This window comes from Zalophus californianus, chromosome 3, assembly GCF_009762305.2.
Source record: "Zalophus californianus isolate mZalCal1 chromosome 3, mZalCal1.pri.v2, whole genome shotgun sequence".
Lineage (NCBI taxonomy): Eukaryota > Metazoa > Chordata > Mammalia > Carnivora > Otariidae > Zalophus > Zalophus californianus.
Genome location: NC_045597.1, coordinates 173964774 through 173981195, shown reverse-complemented (window position 1 = coordinate 173981195; position 16422 = coordinate 173964774). Strand labels below are relative to the sequence as shown.

General features: G+C 44.8%; 1 protein-coding gene across 4 annotated transcripts in view; it reads left to right on the top strand.

Moving 5' to 3' along the window:
* The window catches only part of MREG (melanoregulin), a 56068-nt gene extending 40274 nt beyond the window's left edge, over window positions 1-15794 (top strand). For 3 of the 4 annotated variants that reach the window (XM_027591286.2, XM_027591284.2, XM_027591285.2), the window contains exons 3-5: window positions 11843-11933; window positions 13068-13231; window positions 13961-15794. In XM_027591286.2, the coding sequence (XP_027447087.1) occupies window positions 11843-11933; window positions 13068-13231; window positions 13961-14095 (390 nt within the window). In that variant the 3' untranslated portion in view covers window positions 14096-15794. The remainder of the gene's footprint in view (window positions 1-11842; window positions 11934-13067; window positions 13232-13960) is intronic. The other variant, XR_003519419.2, reaches the window with a different exon arrangement.
* The last annotated feature ends 628 nt before the right edge of the window (window positions 15795-16422 follow it).

Here is a 16422-nt window from a genome sequence, read left to right as displayed (position 1 = left end):
CAGGGCCTCACTTCACACGTCTCTAGATAGGGCTCCATGAAACGGTCGCACTGGATTTTATGCCTGGGACAGCACCTGCCACACAGGGTGGCCTCAACATCTCTTATTATTTAAAAGCACAAATGTGAAAAGAACTTTTGAAATATCAAATGCTTGATCAGGCACAGAGTGCAAGAGGGGAATGGATTATTTTGTTTAATTTCACCCTTCTCAAATTCATCGTTTCCCCAAAATACGGAAATCAAAATAATTTGATGGTACAAACCAGCCTTGTCAACAAAAGGCATGGATTAGAGCCCACGTAACTTTTTCTGATAAGATTTAGTGCTGGTTGCTAGATCAAAATAGGCACTGAATCACTGGCAGACTGCAGCCTTTATGTGATTTGTCATATTTCTTTGAATTCAGCAAACCCACTGGGGCACCCCTGTGTACAGAGGATTGTGTAAGACGTGGGTGAACCCAGATTCTTGTACCCAAGGATCCTACAATCTAGTAGCGAAGGGGACATTACAAATACCTTTTTACCAATGTCTATACAGTAAATAGCTCTACAACAGTTTTCATAACGGGGCTGAGGAGTTTCAAAAGAAAAAGCAATTATTTTCAATTGGTAAGAAAGGTGAAGATCTCTGAAGGTGGTGGCCTTTGAACTGAGCCTTGAAGAGTGAATAGGATTTAGATGGCTCTCGAATGAGGAGGTGAGTGAACGTGGTCAAAGGCACACAGGTTCAAGGCGCTGTGGAGAACAGACCAGTGGTCCTGTGCGGCGGGGGCACTCGTGTAGGGGGGACGTGGTGGATCGAGACTGGTTGGTCAGAGCATGGCGAGCCTGCTTGGAATTGCAGCTTTATTCAGTAAGTGCTGGGGCACCACCCAAGTCTGACCCAGAAATATACCCAGCCTCACCTTCAGGAAGACCGCTCAGGGGTTGGGAGACCTTAGCTTCTGGAAGGAAGCCGAGGGACCAGTTTTGGCTGCTGCTCAGGCCAGGTAAGGCTGGGGCGGTGGGAATAGTGTGGCAGAGGGCAAATCGGCAGGAGCAGATGACTGGTCTGGATCGGGGCATGTAGGACTGAGGAGAGCGGGCAGCGGGGAACCAAGCTGGGAGCGTGGGGGGGTGGTTGCTGGCTCGAGGGAGGCTGGCAGGGGGTCTCGTTGGTTCTGTAGAGTGGCCTGTCCCCCCACGTGGAGACAGCCAGAGGAAAGGGGCCCGTGGAGACCCTCACTGGAGGCGTGGGGTTGGGAGGAGATCGGGAGTGACCGACAGAGAAGTAGTGACCACAGGAGCTGAGTCGTCGGGGGGATCATCTGGGCAGATGGCAATGGGAGGGCCCAAGGCAGGGGAGGGGGATAGGGGACCTTCCTGTGCCTTCCCTCTCTTTCCCGCAGAAACCCGGAAAGGCACATTAGAAGGGGCCGGCCGTTAGCAGTCCATGCTTTTAGGTTAGGGTGAGGGCCACCCCTGACGGCCTGAGTGAGACGAGAAGGTGGGGAAGGCAGCCTAGCGCTTGCTGTGAGTAACAGCTCCAAAGGGGGCCGCCTGCCAGGGACTGGTGAATTGAGGGGGGGATGAGGAAGTGAGAGCAGTAGGTGGAAGTCCCCCAGGGAAGCCAGTGGGCAGAGGGGCCTGGAGAGTGGGCTAGAGCTTGAGGCATCCACAGGGTTGGAGGAGCAGGGCACCGTGGCTGCTTGCGTCAGGGAGTGACCCAGCTGTCTTTTCAAGAAGAATGAGCTGATTCCTTCCCGAATCCTTTTTCTTGGACATGGCACATGAGGTCAAGCTTTTGGGTGTCTGCTGAAAGCTGCCCACTGGTGAGGTCTGGGAGGAGGAAGCCCGCCATGTGAGTGAGTGCCCTGGCTGGATGTGGCGGTCCCGTGTGCTCTGGGGAGGACATGGCTGGGGTTCTGCGTTAGGCATCCTGGTAACAGTGTGGCGGAAGAGGGCTGCAGGCTCCCCAGGGACTTTTCCAAGGGAAGGGAGGTTAATGTGGCTGGCTTCCTTTCAGAATGAGAGGTGGGGCAGCAAGAGAGAGGATCGGAGGAAGGACCTCGGGTAAGTCTAGGAAACCCAGGGTTTTTTTTTTTACCCAGTCCTGGAGCCTGAAGCATAGTTTCAGAAAAGTATGGGGAGTTTCATGGCTCTCCGTTGCAGACGATTGTAGTTCAGGCCAAAATACTGACTTTTTCTCCTTGGTCCTCAGAATCTCAGACCTTTGCCAGTTAGGCCACCCCTCACCACCTACCACCCCAGACCTCGGAGGGAATGGCTTTGCCCGTGTCGCTCTGCTCACAGAGGACGTGGGGAAGAAAGCGTCAGGACGAGTGGGAGCGGGTTGAGGTCCTTTCCACCTGCTCTGAACTGAAGTCCCCAAAGGAAGGACTCGAGCACGACTTCCCAGCAAGCCAGCCCTCGAGAAGGCTGTTGTTAGGTTTGGTAGCATTCTGGGCTAGAGCCTGGAAATACCTGGTCTCTAGGAAAGTTCTCTCCCAAGACTTCAGTTGTGTTTTCTTGGTTCCTCCTCGGGCACAGCTGCTGTGGCTTCAGGTTGGTTTCTTCTCTAGTCAGCTGTTCTTCTTTGCTCTTCCTCCACTTCCTTTCCTCCCTTCCCACCTGCCGACACGTCCCCTCTCTTCCTGTTTTAGAAGGCGGTGTGGACAGTGGCAAAGTGCATTGGCCCCACAGCCACGCTGCTGGGATGCGAAGCCCCAGGTCTCACTTACTAGTGCGCACTCGGGCAAGTTGTCTCAGTTTTCTCCTTCTCAAGATGTGACAGTCCATCTCCCAGAGTAACACATGTCATGGGAATTACCTGAGTAAATACATGTAAAGGGCTTAGAGCAGTGCCTGGGAAGATATAAGTGCTCTATACATATTATCTCTATCTCTCTGTCTACCTCTATCTCTACTTTTTTGTAAATGCCTTGAGATTCTTTTAGATTTTGTCAGTTGATATAGGAAAAATATATTATATTGAAAGAGCCTATAGAAATTACGTTTCTAGGGGCTCCTGGGGGTCTCAGTCAGTTAAGCGTCTGCCTTCGGCTCAGGTCGTGATCCCAGGATCCTGGGATCAAGCCCTGAATTGGGCTCCCTGCTCAGCCGGGGGTCTGCTTCTCCCTCTCCCGCTCTCCTTGCTTCTGCTGTCTCACTCTCTCTCTGTCAAATAAACAAATAAAATCTTTTTAGAAATTTAAAGTTATATATAGTTGACCCATGAACAACATGGGTTTGAACTGCACGGGTCCACTTACACAAGGAATTTTATTTTGATAAATACAGTACAGTACTGTAAATGCATTGGCCCTATTTTCTTTTCTTTATTATTTTAATAATATTTTCTCTTCTCTATCTTACTTTAAGAATACAGTATATAATACACATAATACGCAAAATACATGTAAATTGACTCTGTATATTAATGGTAAGGCTTCTGGTCAACAGGAGGCTGTTAGTAGTTCAGTTTTGTTTTTTTTTTAAGATTTTATTTACTTGGGGCGCCTGGGTGGCTCAGTCGTTAAGCGCCTGCCTTCGGCTCAGGTCGTGATCCCAGGGTCCTGGGATCAAGCCCCACATCGGGCTCCCTGCTCGTCGGGAAGCCTGCTTCTCCCTCTCCCACTCTCCCTGCTTGTGTTCCCTCTCTCTCTGTGTCTCTCTCTGTCAAATAAATAAAATCTTTAAGAAAAAAAAGATTTTATTTACTTATTTGAGAGAGACAGAGATAGCGACAGAGGGCATGAGGGGGGAGGAGAGGGAGAAGCCAACTCCCTGCTGAGCACGGAACCCAACATGGGGCTCGATCCCAGGACCCTGGGATCATGACCTGAGCCAAGGGCAGACGCTTAACCAATTGAGCCACCCACGTGCCCAGTAGTTCAGGGAATCAAAAGTTATGCATGGATTTTTGACTTTGCAGGAGGTCAGCACCCCTCACTCCCAAGCTGTACAGAGGTCAACGGTGGTATATTTCCTGTAGACATGATCCCTTCGAGGTCCAGTGATGAAGGGCTCACTGTCTTACAAAGACTTCATTCTGAAAAGAAAGTTCCTTTTTCCACTGATCTTCCTTCTTGGGGCTTTTCTGTTAGTCTTAGTCCTGCATTTTGAGGGTATATAGAGAAGAGAAAAGAAGAGGAATCCTTCCTCCACACAGCAGCTGTCGAGGCTTGAGGAATGCCATCACGTACCCCCAAAGGCCTGTGGTTTGCAGATCCGTCAGCCAGACCGCCATGACATGGCTTCCAAGCCCCTCATCTCGTCTTGGTCCCTCTCCTGGCTGTACCACTGTTGGACAGGATGCCTCTTTAGGCAGCGCCCCCACTTCCCCCTGGTGGTTCTGTGTGGAGTGCAGAGATGCTCATGATTAATGCACTATAATATACATTTGTTTTGGGGGCTACCTTTAGGGCAGGCTCCATGTGCTATTTATTTTGGGAAGCCCAGACTTGTGCTTGGCACAAAGCAAGTGCCCGAGAAGTGCAGACTGAATGCCCCATTTTGGGTGGATTTGGAGCTTTTGGTTGATTCAAAGCCTAGACCTGTCTTTGATGTGAACTGCTGTGTAAGTGGGTCCCTGCATCGGGTGCTTTGGCTGTGTTCTGCTGTTTCAGCCTAACAGTAGGATATATCTCCCATTTATTCCTAATAAATTTCAATGTATAGATTTTATTTTGTAGGCCTTATTTGTTGCATATTTTCAACTCTTGTTTCTCTCCTGCCGTATATCAGCTATCTCTCCTACCTCTGTGGCCTCTGATTTCACGAAGTCAATGATAAAAATGATGACGAGGCCCCCACACTGAGCCCTGTCCTGCATTACTGAAAACGCTTCTCCAGACTGACATCAACAGTTTTGAGTACCCTTCAGTAGTTGCAAAACTACCCTCATCTGTATTTTCCATCTCACATTTCTCTGTGAGAAGCAAACATGAGAGAATCTGTTAGCAGATGTGCCTCCACATATTACATGTCTCTGACTTATCAGATATTTCCCACCACATACAAAATGAAGGAAAACTGGACTAGAGATGCAGGCCATATGATTTTTCTACCCTTTAGAGAATCTCTCTTCGTCCTAAGTAGAAAGTAGTATGAGATGATATAAACTGGCAAAAATTGAAAGAAAGAGATAGCAGTTAACAGTGTTCAAAGGATCTACTTTACCAAGAAGCTGTCATTTTCAAGTAAAAGTGTTGGGGTCCCATTCACTATGCCATTCCCTGATCTAGATGTTTAACTTTCATACAAGGCAATGTTGTTATAGCCAACGTGTCAGTGTTGAGTTGAAGTGGAAATTCCCGAAGGGACATCTATGGCGCAGGACACATGTGAGTCCTTGATCGTTTATGACCGTCATGGTGAATGAATAAAGAATGATGGGGAAGCAAAAGGTCTTAAGGCATTTTTTTAGTTTTGAGGTACGTTTAGGAAAATATTGTAATTTTGGGGGGACATTTTCTATAAAACATATATACGTTTTTAAAAGATTTTTATTTTTTTAAAGATTTTATTTATTTATTTGAGAGAGAGGGCGAGCATGAGTGGGGGAGGGCAGAGGGAGAGAGAGAAAAGGACAAACAGACTCCCCACTGAGTGCAAAGCCCGATGCGGGGCTCGATCCCAGGACCCCTGAGATCATGACTTGAGCCGAACTCAGACGCGTAACTGACTCCCCCAGCCGCCCCTTTAAAGATTTTATTTTTAAGTAATCTCTATACCTCATGTGGGGCTCAAACATACAACCCTGAGATCAAGACTTGCATGCTCTACCAACTGAGCCAACCGGGCACCCCAAATATATATGTTTCTTATAATTTTGTGTCTGTCTACACCAAATGGTAAAAAAGTCAAGTTAAAGAAGGATCTGGAACTTTATATTCTGATACAGAATGATTGCTAAAATATATTAAGTGAAAAGTACAGGATATAGTATGCCAGCATTTATGGGGGAAAAAAATGCAAGGGTGCGGGAGAAGTTGGTAACATTCCTTATTTGTAGAAAGGACACTGATGGCTGGGGGACAGGGCCTTTATTACTTTTTGGATTGTGGATCATATAAATGTATTACCTAACTGACATAAACAAACCATAAATATGCAAGAAAAAGGAAGCTGTGTTGGGGTAGCAACAATAACTAGTCATTCTTTTCTGTTTCCTTTTTTTTTTTTAAGATTTTATTTATTTATTCATGGGTGACAGAGAGAGAGAGAGAGAGAGAGAGGCAGAGGGAGAAGCAGCCTCCCAAGGAGCAGGGAGCCCGATGCGGGACTCGATCCCAGGACCCTGGGATCATGACCTGAGCCGAAGGCAGACGCTTAACCATCTGAGCCACCCAGGTGCCGTGTTTCCTTTTTTAAATTAAGGGTAGGTAGACTTTGGAAGTAGATTTGAATTCTGGCTTGACTGCTACTGGCAGTTGAGCATGAGGGAAATAACATAACTCATGCAAAATTTGGGAAAGGCTCTTCTTGCCGATCAAATACAATAAAGACCATTTCTTAAAGTTCAGTTTGTGACCGTCTGATCCTGGGATATGGAATGAAGGTGACGACAAAGAGGATTTAAGCCTGGGTATGAGCATCTTCTTCTTCTGAAGATGGTTTTTGACCATCCAAGAAAGACAGAAACCAAGATATCCTAATGCTTGGGTTTCAGATGGTGAATAGGTTTTGACTCAAAGTTATTATGGATCAAAAGTTAACTTTGAACTGATCATTAGATCCAGACAGAAAAGATTCAACATATGTTTTTAAGTAAGGGAATTGAGTGGTTAAGTCAATGGTAGCTGGACCCCTCTCCATCAGATCAGTGATGGAGGTATAAGCTACATCCTCTCTGCTCTTATAACAGTCTTGCCCAAGTGAGAAGCTCTGCTCTGATGGACAGAATTCAGGGGAGGCACCGTAAAGCGTTCCCTAGACCCAGAAAAGGACTGCTATTATATTTGTGTCATTGCCTGAGTCACTTCTGGGACAGAAAGATCGAGCCGTTAACACTGCATTCTCTGTAAGCCATAACCTCGCTCAGCTAAATAGGTCTATATGCCAAACGTTTTCCCCCAGGAGCCAGAGGTAGGAAAACGTGAGACTAATATTTTGTGCGGTAGTTATAGTTTCCTTTTTGTTTATGTACTCAGTGAGTGCACTTTGTAACGTGAATCTTTCGGATGCAGGGACCAGAGAAAGAGCTCCAGTTGTCTAAACTGACGTGGAATTGTGTTGGATGACAGAGAGTTCCAGAAGTACGACTGACTTCAGATGAGATAGGCTCCTGGGGCCCAGATGTCCTTAGGCTCTCTCTCTCTGTGATTCTTTCACCTTTGTCCTCCTCTGAGAGTTGACTTCTTCCTTAGGCTGACTCTGCTCAGGGCAGTCACAGTGATGGAGCAGTTCTAGTTAGTTCTAGGTTTCTTACCCTCTCACTACATTGTCCAGGGGAAGGGAGAACATCTCTCCTGGTCGCTCTTGAGAGTCTCACAGATTTAGCTGCATCTCCTTTGAGGAGCTGGTTTAGGTGCCCATTACAGCCCCGGTGGGGGTATGCTGACGGACGTAAGGTGTTGGATTTCAAACCTGGCACCCCTTCAAAGGATTCTGATTTCATCAGCCTGGGAGGTGGATCTTGTGCATTGGTATTTTAAAAAATGCTCCCTGGATGATTCTAATATACAGCCAAAGTTGAGTGTACTATTGAGGAATAAGGTAAGAAAAAGAAGATAGGAAAGCAAACTTTTCATTTTCATTTTAGACCCTTCTGTTCTTTTAGGGTTTTTACTTCCATGTGATTATATTATTTTTAGAACTAAAAATAAGTTGATCACTTTTGAAGTTGTTCCTGAGTTTAAGATGACTTAAAATATATGAGCCTCTTGTTAGAGTACATTTCTCTAAATGCATACATCACCTTTTTTAGCAAGAAATGTGAAGTACTTTTAAAGTGTCCCATTCATCCACAACCTCACAGTAATAGAGTCCTTTGATCTCCTGTCTTCTTGTTGCCTCAGCCTTCTTATCTGGCCTCAGTCTGGTGGGCCAACAAACAGAGGAGAAGCACCTCAAGAATCTGCTCCACGTGCCTTAAGTAACACTTTCAATCACATGTCTTTCACTTGGACTCGGCTCTCAAGTACCTTGTGCAACCAATTCTTCCCTTCCTTCCTTCCTTCCTTCCTTCCTTCCTTCCTTCCTTCCTTCCTTCCTTCCTTTCGGGGTGGGGAATGGGAGGGGCAGAGGGAGAGGGATAAAGAGAATCTCAGACTCCCTGCTGAGCATGGACGCGCCCCCCCCCCCAATGTGGGGCTCTCTCTCACGACCCTGAGATCATGACCTGAGCCGAAATCAAGAATTGGAGGCTTAACTGACTGAGCCACCCAGCCACCCCCTGCATTATTTATTTTATGACACCTTTGCTAATTGACTTATTGTTAAAGTTTCAGGCCACTGTGTCAAGATGAGCATAATGTATTACATCAGGATTTCTCAAAAGACAAACAAAAGATAATTTTAGAAAATAAGGCCAACTTTTGATGTCTAGTGGGTTTGAATTTCAACTCACTTGTGAAGAGTAATTGGTCTTTGTTATTTTTTTTTAATTATTTATTTATTTTAGGGGGGGGGGGGAGAGGGAGAGAGAGAATCCCAAGTAGATTCTGAGCAGAGCACATAGCCCGACGCAGGGCTCAATCCCAGGACCCCGAGATCATGACCTGAGCTGAAACCAAGAGCCGGACACTCAAATGACTGCTCCATCCAGGCACCCCTGGTCTCTGTTATTTTAAAATTATTTGTCTAAAAACGAAATGTGACGACTTAAAAATTGCAGGGCACCCACAAGACTTGCTTTTCTCTGGTATCAGGGAATAGGTGAGTTAGTTTGTTTAGCTGTGGGTAAGATTTTGTACATCACTGTTTCTCATTTGTTGCATTCGGATTCTGTTCTTTGGGGTCATATTAAAGACAAATTCAAATTCCCTCCTCATTTATTTTATCAAAAGCCAATTCTTAGTTAAAACCCTACCCATGCTTCTACTGGTTTTAGAGCTTTACATTTTGCACAAAACTTCCAGATACTTTCATATGTGATTATTATCCATGACCATTCTGTCAAAAGACAACAGTAATAATCCAGATATATGAAGTGCATGGTTCCATCCCGTTGATCTTAACAAGCACTTCCCGTGCACAAGTCAGTTGATGCGTCATGTGGGGATCCGTCCGTAGCAGATTCTTCCATGTCATAGTGTCGCTTCTCCATCAAGCGCTTTTATTAGAATAACAGGTACTGAAAGAGAACGAATTTGTAGGACATGCAGTGTTGGAATTTAAGAATAGCAAAATAGCTGATAGGTGGGCAGCAAGAAGAGAAGAGTTAAAAAAAAAAAAGTCTGAAGCTTGGACGGCTCAGTGAGGCTGGGGCTCTGAAAGAATAGGATTTGGCTGCTTTGAGCTGAGGGAACAAGTTCTGGGGCATCAGCGGAAGAAGCCACGAAAGCGTCTCAAAGACCTTGAATCACAGGCTAATGAAGCCACCTAGTGGTTTGTTACATAATTTAAGGTTGTGTGAAGACAGAAGGCAAAACTCATCTGCGGATTTTTTTGATTGTGTGGGTTTCTCGAATCAAGTGTTTCTAAAAGCCCGATCACTTTCCATTTAAGGAGGGCCCGTTTCACTGAGAATCAGCGCAGTGCTGCTCTGTGTAATATTTTATTTATTTACAATCTTCTTTTTAGCAAAAAGGGCCGAAGCAACTCACATGAAAAGGCAGTGAGAGACGCACAAGACAGAAGATGAGAAGAGAAAAAGCGTGAATAAAGACATAAAAAGTAGCCTGAAATTTTGGTCATTCAAAAATGCTTACGACATCCCATCAATTTTCTGTCAAAGGACTCTGTATTTTCACTTGGTGGAAACTGACCAGTTACAAATAACATCCAGAATGATGAAACAGTTTTCAGGAGGAGTAAAACCATACCTGATGCTAAGAGCTGAGCACTTTTTCTTCTGGAGGTCCTCCCAGATGAGATACTTCCCTCAATCCTCATGATAGAAACCATCCTGAGTCTTGGAAAATTGTTTCTTAATCGTGTCTACCCTGACATGGAGGAGAATGTGCATCAAGCACCCCTTTCAGGGCTTGCATGAACACATGTGATCCTCAGAATAAGCCTGTGAGGTCGGTAGTACTTGTGTCCCCATGCTGCACAAGAGGCCATGAAACACAGTTATGAACTTGCCCAAAGCCAGGCTGTTAAGAAATGATGGAGCCTGGACCCAGACCCGGGCGGTATGGTTCCAGCAGCCATGTTCTTTTCCAAGATGCTATGCCCTGAATGGCCGATGTGGCACAATAAGGCCCATCCAATGAGAACAACAATACTTGAGGTTTCCCCCCAACTTACACACTCTGTAGGGGATTATATATATCATGCACTTTTTAACACGATGCTCAAGATGAGGGCAGGGTTGCATATTTCCAAGATGACTCTGTTAACTCTGCTTTCTTCTAGGGCACAGGTTTTATCCCTGACTCCAGTCACCACACACTCGTGCCCGCACATGTACACACGCGTCTTAGGTTCAAAAACCAAAAAAAAAAAAAAAAACAAAACAAAACCCACAGAAGACCAGGAAACAGTACTCAAATTCCCCCACTTTCTGGCTTCTAAAAAATGGCTGAAATCCTATGCCCTTTTGATGGCCTATCCTTAGATACAAGACCTAAAACGCAGTCGTAACAAAATACCCTTTATTTTGCTGGCTTTTCTTTTTCAAAGTGGAATCTATAATTATTTGTGAATGGCAGCTAAATTGATTTCTCTTAGCCAGTCACGAAAGTTGATTAGCAATGAGCAAGGCCAGCCTGGACAGGAACTATAGGAAAATAGTGTCATCCCTGAAACAAATGCAGTTCGAGAAGTTAGAGTCTCACATACCTGAGTCTTCAGTTGAGCGTTAAGAACGATGTTAAGCTGTGCATTAGAATAGTTGTGTGGTTAATGTTTTTGCTGAAAGGAAAAGGTATTCTCCATAAAATGACTGTTCTGTATAGATAAGGCTCCTTAACAATAAATGTCCATGACATTTAAAAGAAACACTTAGCTTAATAAAGATTCCAAGGCTCCTGAAAAATTCAAGTTCTGTTTGGGGACCAACGTGATGGCCTACTGCCCATAAGAGTGAAGTTTTCATAATGATAGCTTTTTAATAGTTCTGGAGAATGCCTGAAAGATTCGCCCTGTCATGGAACAGAAGTGAGAGAGAGTGATGATGAGATACGGTGAAGAAAATGTTGGCTGGGAATCCAGAAACTTGGGATTCCCAGGTCTACTTCACTCTGATAATAAAGGAAGAAGAAATAAATTCTTGGTGTGTGTCGTTTTTCTCATGGACTTTGGAGTCAGACCTGGATTCAAATACCAATTCTGGTAGCAATTAGCTGCATGGTATTGGATTCCCCAGTTAACGTCTTTGGGCCTCGGTTTCTCAAGGGATAAAATGGCTTTGGTCATACATGGGTTTTATTGGGGGTTCACTGCGTGCGGGTGTTGTGCTCCTGTATACCTTTAATCTTTATAACGGTCCGGAATGAAGTCGTCACTGTTATCCCCACTTTACAGGTAAGAGCACTGAGACTGAGACCAGGAATGGGGAGAGTTTAATGAATGCCCCAGAACTGGTAGCCGATGGCTTCCTGTGGACTTCTTACCCGTGCCCTCCTCTCTTTCCAGAAAGGTTTTGAAGCCTGGTGAAGAGGAGGCTCACATGTTTCACTTCCGTTTGGGAATTTGGTAGCAGTGGAGGCCCAGGGGTAAAAATAAAGCTGCATTTTCATTTTCCTACAGGAGTGGCAAAAACTCAACTATGATATCTACACCCTGCGGCAGATTCGGAGGGAAGTGAGAAATAGATGGAAACGCATTTTAGAGGATTTAGGTGAGTCTGGAAGTGATCATGGAATGGTGCAAATCACCAGTGGTGATCATTCTTCTTCCCTCTCTTCTGCGTGTGTAAAAGGCACGTCTGCGGCTGACTGATGGGAGCTGCCGCGTACTAATTATGGCCCCAAGCTTGCCCTCCTTGTGTCGTCCAGCACAAACATCTGATGTTTCTGTTACCACCAGCCCGTGTCTTGAGGACATATTTTGCCATGTGCTACTCCATTTGTCCTCAGTGTGGAGTATCCCAGGGCAGGGGAAGCAGGTGGGCACTGCCACGGAATGTTTTTGGCAGTGTACGTCATGGATTGAATTAGATGAGCATGATTGGCCAGTTAGGAGCCGCTGTCTAAGAAGAGGCAGGTTGGAAGAAATACTATTTGTAAGAGAAGTGATGCAGTAAACATGACCCCTCATGTTATAAAATGACCTCGTTTTAGTGTTTAAAACATGAACGCATCGAGTTTGAAGTCCTCCGTCCTTCTGCCTTGAAGGAGAACGGGACACCTTGGCATCACACCTTTTCACATGGGTTGTACCCAGTTGCTGTCGCCAGCCTCCATTGCTTTAGTTGGGGTACAGTGAGATGGGACAGACCCCTGCCCTCTTTACTCACCTTATTGTGACCTAATTGTCTTCTTTTATAATGTGAGTTACCCCAGGCAGGTGTAAATCTCTGAGTCTTTCATATTTGGGGGTGAGTAATTTTAACCAGACAAGCATATTGCCTCGGGGAAGAGAATCTGGGCTTGGGGAAGTAGAAGCCTGGAGACAACCACTTTGCGGGTCCCAAACTGCACAGGCAGGTAGGGGAAGAGTAAGGGGTGGGAGAAGATTTCAGGGCCAAAAGAGAAAAAAAAAGGGGGGGACGGCAAGCTGTCAGTGGGTGAGGATCTGAGGCTTAACTAGGAAGGGAAGTTAACGAAGAAAATTAAACGAGAAGAAATCTCAAAAGAGCTTCAATTAAAGACCCTACCAGTCACACTGACCTGGGAGGGAGCCCATGGAACGGTGCCTTGGCTCCTGATGTTTGTTTGGAGTCCACATCTGGGTGCCTTCTTAATCCCCTGTAGGACGGCCATTTCCTGTGACTACTGTATTTACATGAGGGGTAAAGTTTTTGTCCCCGTAGGTTTTCAAAAGGAAGCTGACTCTTTGTTGTCAGTGACGAAACTCAGCACCATCAGTGATTCTAAAAACACAAGGAAAGCACGGGAGATATTGTTAAAACTGGCTGAAGAAACCAGTATTTTTCCAACAAGCTGGGAGCTCTCGGAGAGATACCTCTTTGTTGTGGTAAGTGGGTGTATTTTTTTTTTTAGGATTTTATTTATTTATTAGAGAGAGAGAGCAGGCAGGGGAGAGGCAGAGCCAGAGGGAGAGGCAGACTCCCCGCTGAGCAAGGAGCCCAATGCGGCGCTCGAACCCAGGACCCCGGGATCACGACCTCAGCCGAAGGCAGACGCCTAACCGACTGAGCCACCCAGGCACCCCAGTGGATATATTTTTTACGTGCCCTCATTTTGCTTTAAATTTTTCTTTTCTGTTATTCCAAATACTCATCATTCCAGCACCACCAGCAACACCACACCTTGAGGTGGTATCTTATATGCTGGTTTCCAGGGGCCAGCAGCATCGGAACCACCTGAAGGGCTTTAAATATTCAGGTTTCTGGATTGCACTCAGCCCTATTAAGGCTCAGGTTGTGGCTCAAGAATCTGTACTTTTCAGCCACTTCTGCTCTGCGGTCAGCTTTTTGAACCGTTTGTAGGTCAAAGAGATGTGAGAAACATTGTTTATATAACCTAAGATTAAAAAAGCATTTGAAGGGACTCTAATAAGAGTGTGGAACATTTCTTGGATAATGTAAGCAAAGGGTTAAGGGACATCTCTAAATTTGTTGAGAAAAACTGAAGAAATGTTTTACTTGCTCGTGATTATTTCTAGGGCGGGTATTGTTATTGGATTGGTTTTCCCATTGACATGGTTGAGTTCTTGACATTTGTATGTTTACATCTTTGGCAGGATCGTCTCATTGCTCTTGATGCAGCAGAAGAGTTCTTTAAAATTGCCAGTCGAACTTACCCCAAGAAGCCTGGGGTCTCAAGCCTGGCAGATGGCCAGAGAGAACTGCACTACCTTCCGTTTCCAAGTCCGTAAAGGAGAGTCGAGGAGGCAGAATTGGGATTCCCCTCGACTGGTACTCAACAGCCAGCCCAAGTTGGACAAATGCATATAGAAGACAGTAAGCAAGTGTAGGGTTAGCTAAGTGAAAAATGATTCTAAATCCTATAAAAAACTAAGGGTTTGGAATATTTGGTCTTCAAGAGGATGTTACTGTAAGGAGTGTTCGGGTTGCGTTGAGATAACGCTGGTGATCTTGCATCAGGGAGTGGGCCGATGGGATCTTTCCTCCTGGCTGATTAGATTTCAAGAACCCACTGTCCCCACTTTGGTTTTGGTCGTGCAATAAGCCTATTGGGAGAATAGGATGTTCTAGGTAAGAAAACAGTAAGATTGATAGTGCTTTCATTGAGCCCAAATATGGATTACTGAATTTTAAATAATCGTTATATAATATAGGCTAATGCCAAAATAATACCAGGCATTATATGACCTTTCTTTGATTTGGAAGATCCTTCAGAACCTTGCAGGTGTCAGAGGCATCTTGAGTATAAGTCATGATTATTCAGAGGTTCCGATGTAGCAGATAATAGAAATATCTAACAGTGCTGCCCAGAAGAGACTTCCAAATAGATCGATCCCAGGCAGAACTCCTTGCAGCGCCATGTCAAAAAGCTCCATCTTCAGCGGTGGGACTTGCATCTTAAATTCTCAACATTATCAATACCTGGTTACCTCATTTTGACATCTCATCCATTTCTAGACCACGAGCCCTTGCTATGTTATCTGGGATAGCATCTATCAACTGAAACGTTTGACCTCCACTTCCTTCTCTTTTCTTTAATCTGCTACTGGCTTAGTGGCTGAGAGTCGCCCCTGCCCAGCGACCCGCAGTGCAGACTTGCAGCTCTGAGTGTGGGGGCAGTGTTGCAAGGAAGGTCATTGCTGGACTCTTTTCCCGTTCGGAGGAGGATTTTCAAGATGGACCAATGCTGCCAGTACGGCTTGCTTCTCTCTCCACAGACTGAGAAGTCCAGCCTTGAAAGTTACTTGCCACTTAAGCAAGGAGCTTGCAGGAAATAAATCATGGTTCACTTTATTGAATAGACTTTCAGAACCTGTCAGATGTAAGGGTAGATTGCTGAGAACACTGGCAATATTTTTACTCCTACAGACTTTGCTCTTCTGACTTCAGGTAAAAGGTAACTTGTCTTTAGTTTGTCCAGGGGATTGTGACTTGAAAACTTGCTGACCAGCTCTTTTGATAGTGTACACAATGTTTGAAATATTTCTTAGAGGAAATACATGTTCTCCATTTCTTAATGCATTGCAGACCAATTTAACTGACATGTTTCAGGAAGATTCTTTCTAGTATAGTAAGTAAGCTAAAAGTTTTATTTTTTATATTTAACACTTAACCTCTCTCTCATGTTGTTTAAAATTAGCCTGCAGACAATTTCCCTCACTTCTGTAGGCTCTTGTGAGATAAACGTACAAATAGTGAAATGAATAAAAACAAACAAAAAATAAACAATAAATCTTTGAAAATCGTATTGTTTTCATGTCTGTCCTTGGAATTCGTGTCTTGTCTTTCTGCTTTTTTTTTTGATGAGATTGTTTGCATCTTTGTAGAATAAATTGTAAACATTGTCTTTATTTTTGGTAATGTTTGAGTAAGGATAAGAATGTCTCTGTGATTATAAGAAAAATGGAAGTATCCAGGAATTTTTCCTTGCAGGGAATTAAAAAGTTTCTCTATTTACTTTTCAGTTGGATGTGTGTCATATTTCCAAGAAATAAGAAGGACCAGATTGTTCTTTCCATAATCCCTTTAATGTAAAGGGTAAAGAAGCTGATAGGCAAATGGGTTTAAGGACCTCCCGCTTGTCCTAAAGCCAGTCAAAGGGCAGATCTGTGCTCAGGTCCAGGGGACACCGCAGTACATGACAGGCTCAAGGGTGACTGCAGGGACCACTCCAGAACTCACACAGTGTTCAGCAGGACCTGGATCCACAGATGTGCAGGGGGCTGGAGGGTTTTCCTACTTTCTAAATGTCTCCCTGTTGACCACTATAGTATTTCTCAAAGGTTCATTTGTGTATACAGGATGATTTCAGTTGGTAGAGATGAATGGAAATTTCCATATTAAAAGTTACTTATTTTAATGTTCACCAGGGGGAAAACCCTATAATTTGCTGATTTCATGTTTCATGGATATTACTGCAGTAAACAATCAAGTATTCATGTTTTCCTAAAGGGGGTACCCAGGAAGGCACAGTGGACACACTGACCAAGGTGACCAGGAATGCATTGGTGAGGGGGTAGCCACATCACTGAGAAGCTCAGTGGTAAGGCCTGTGGTC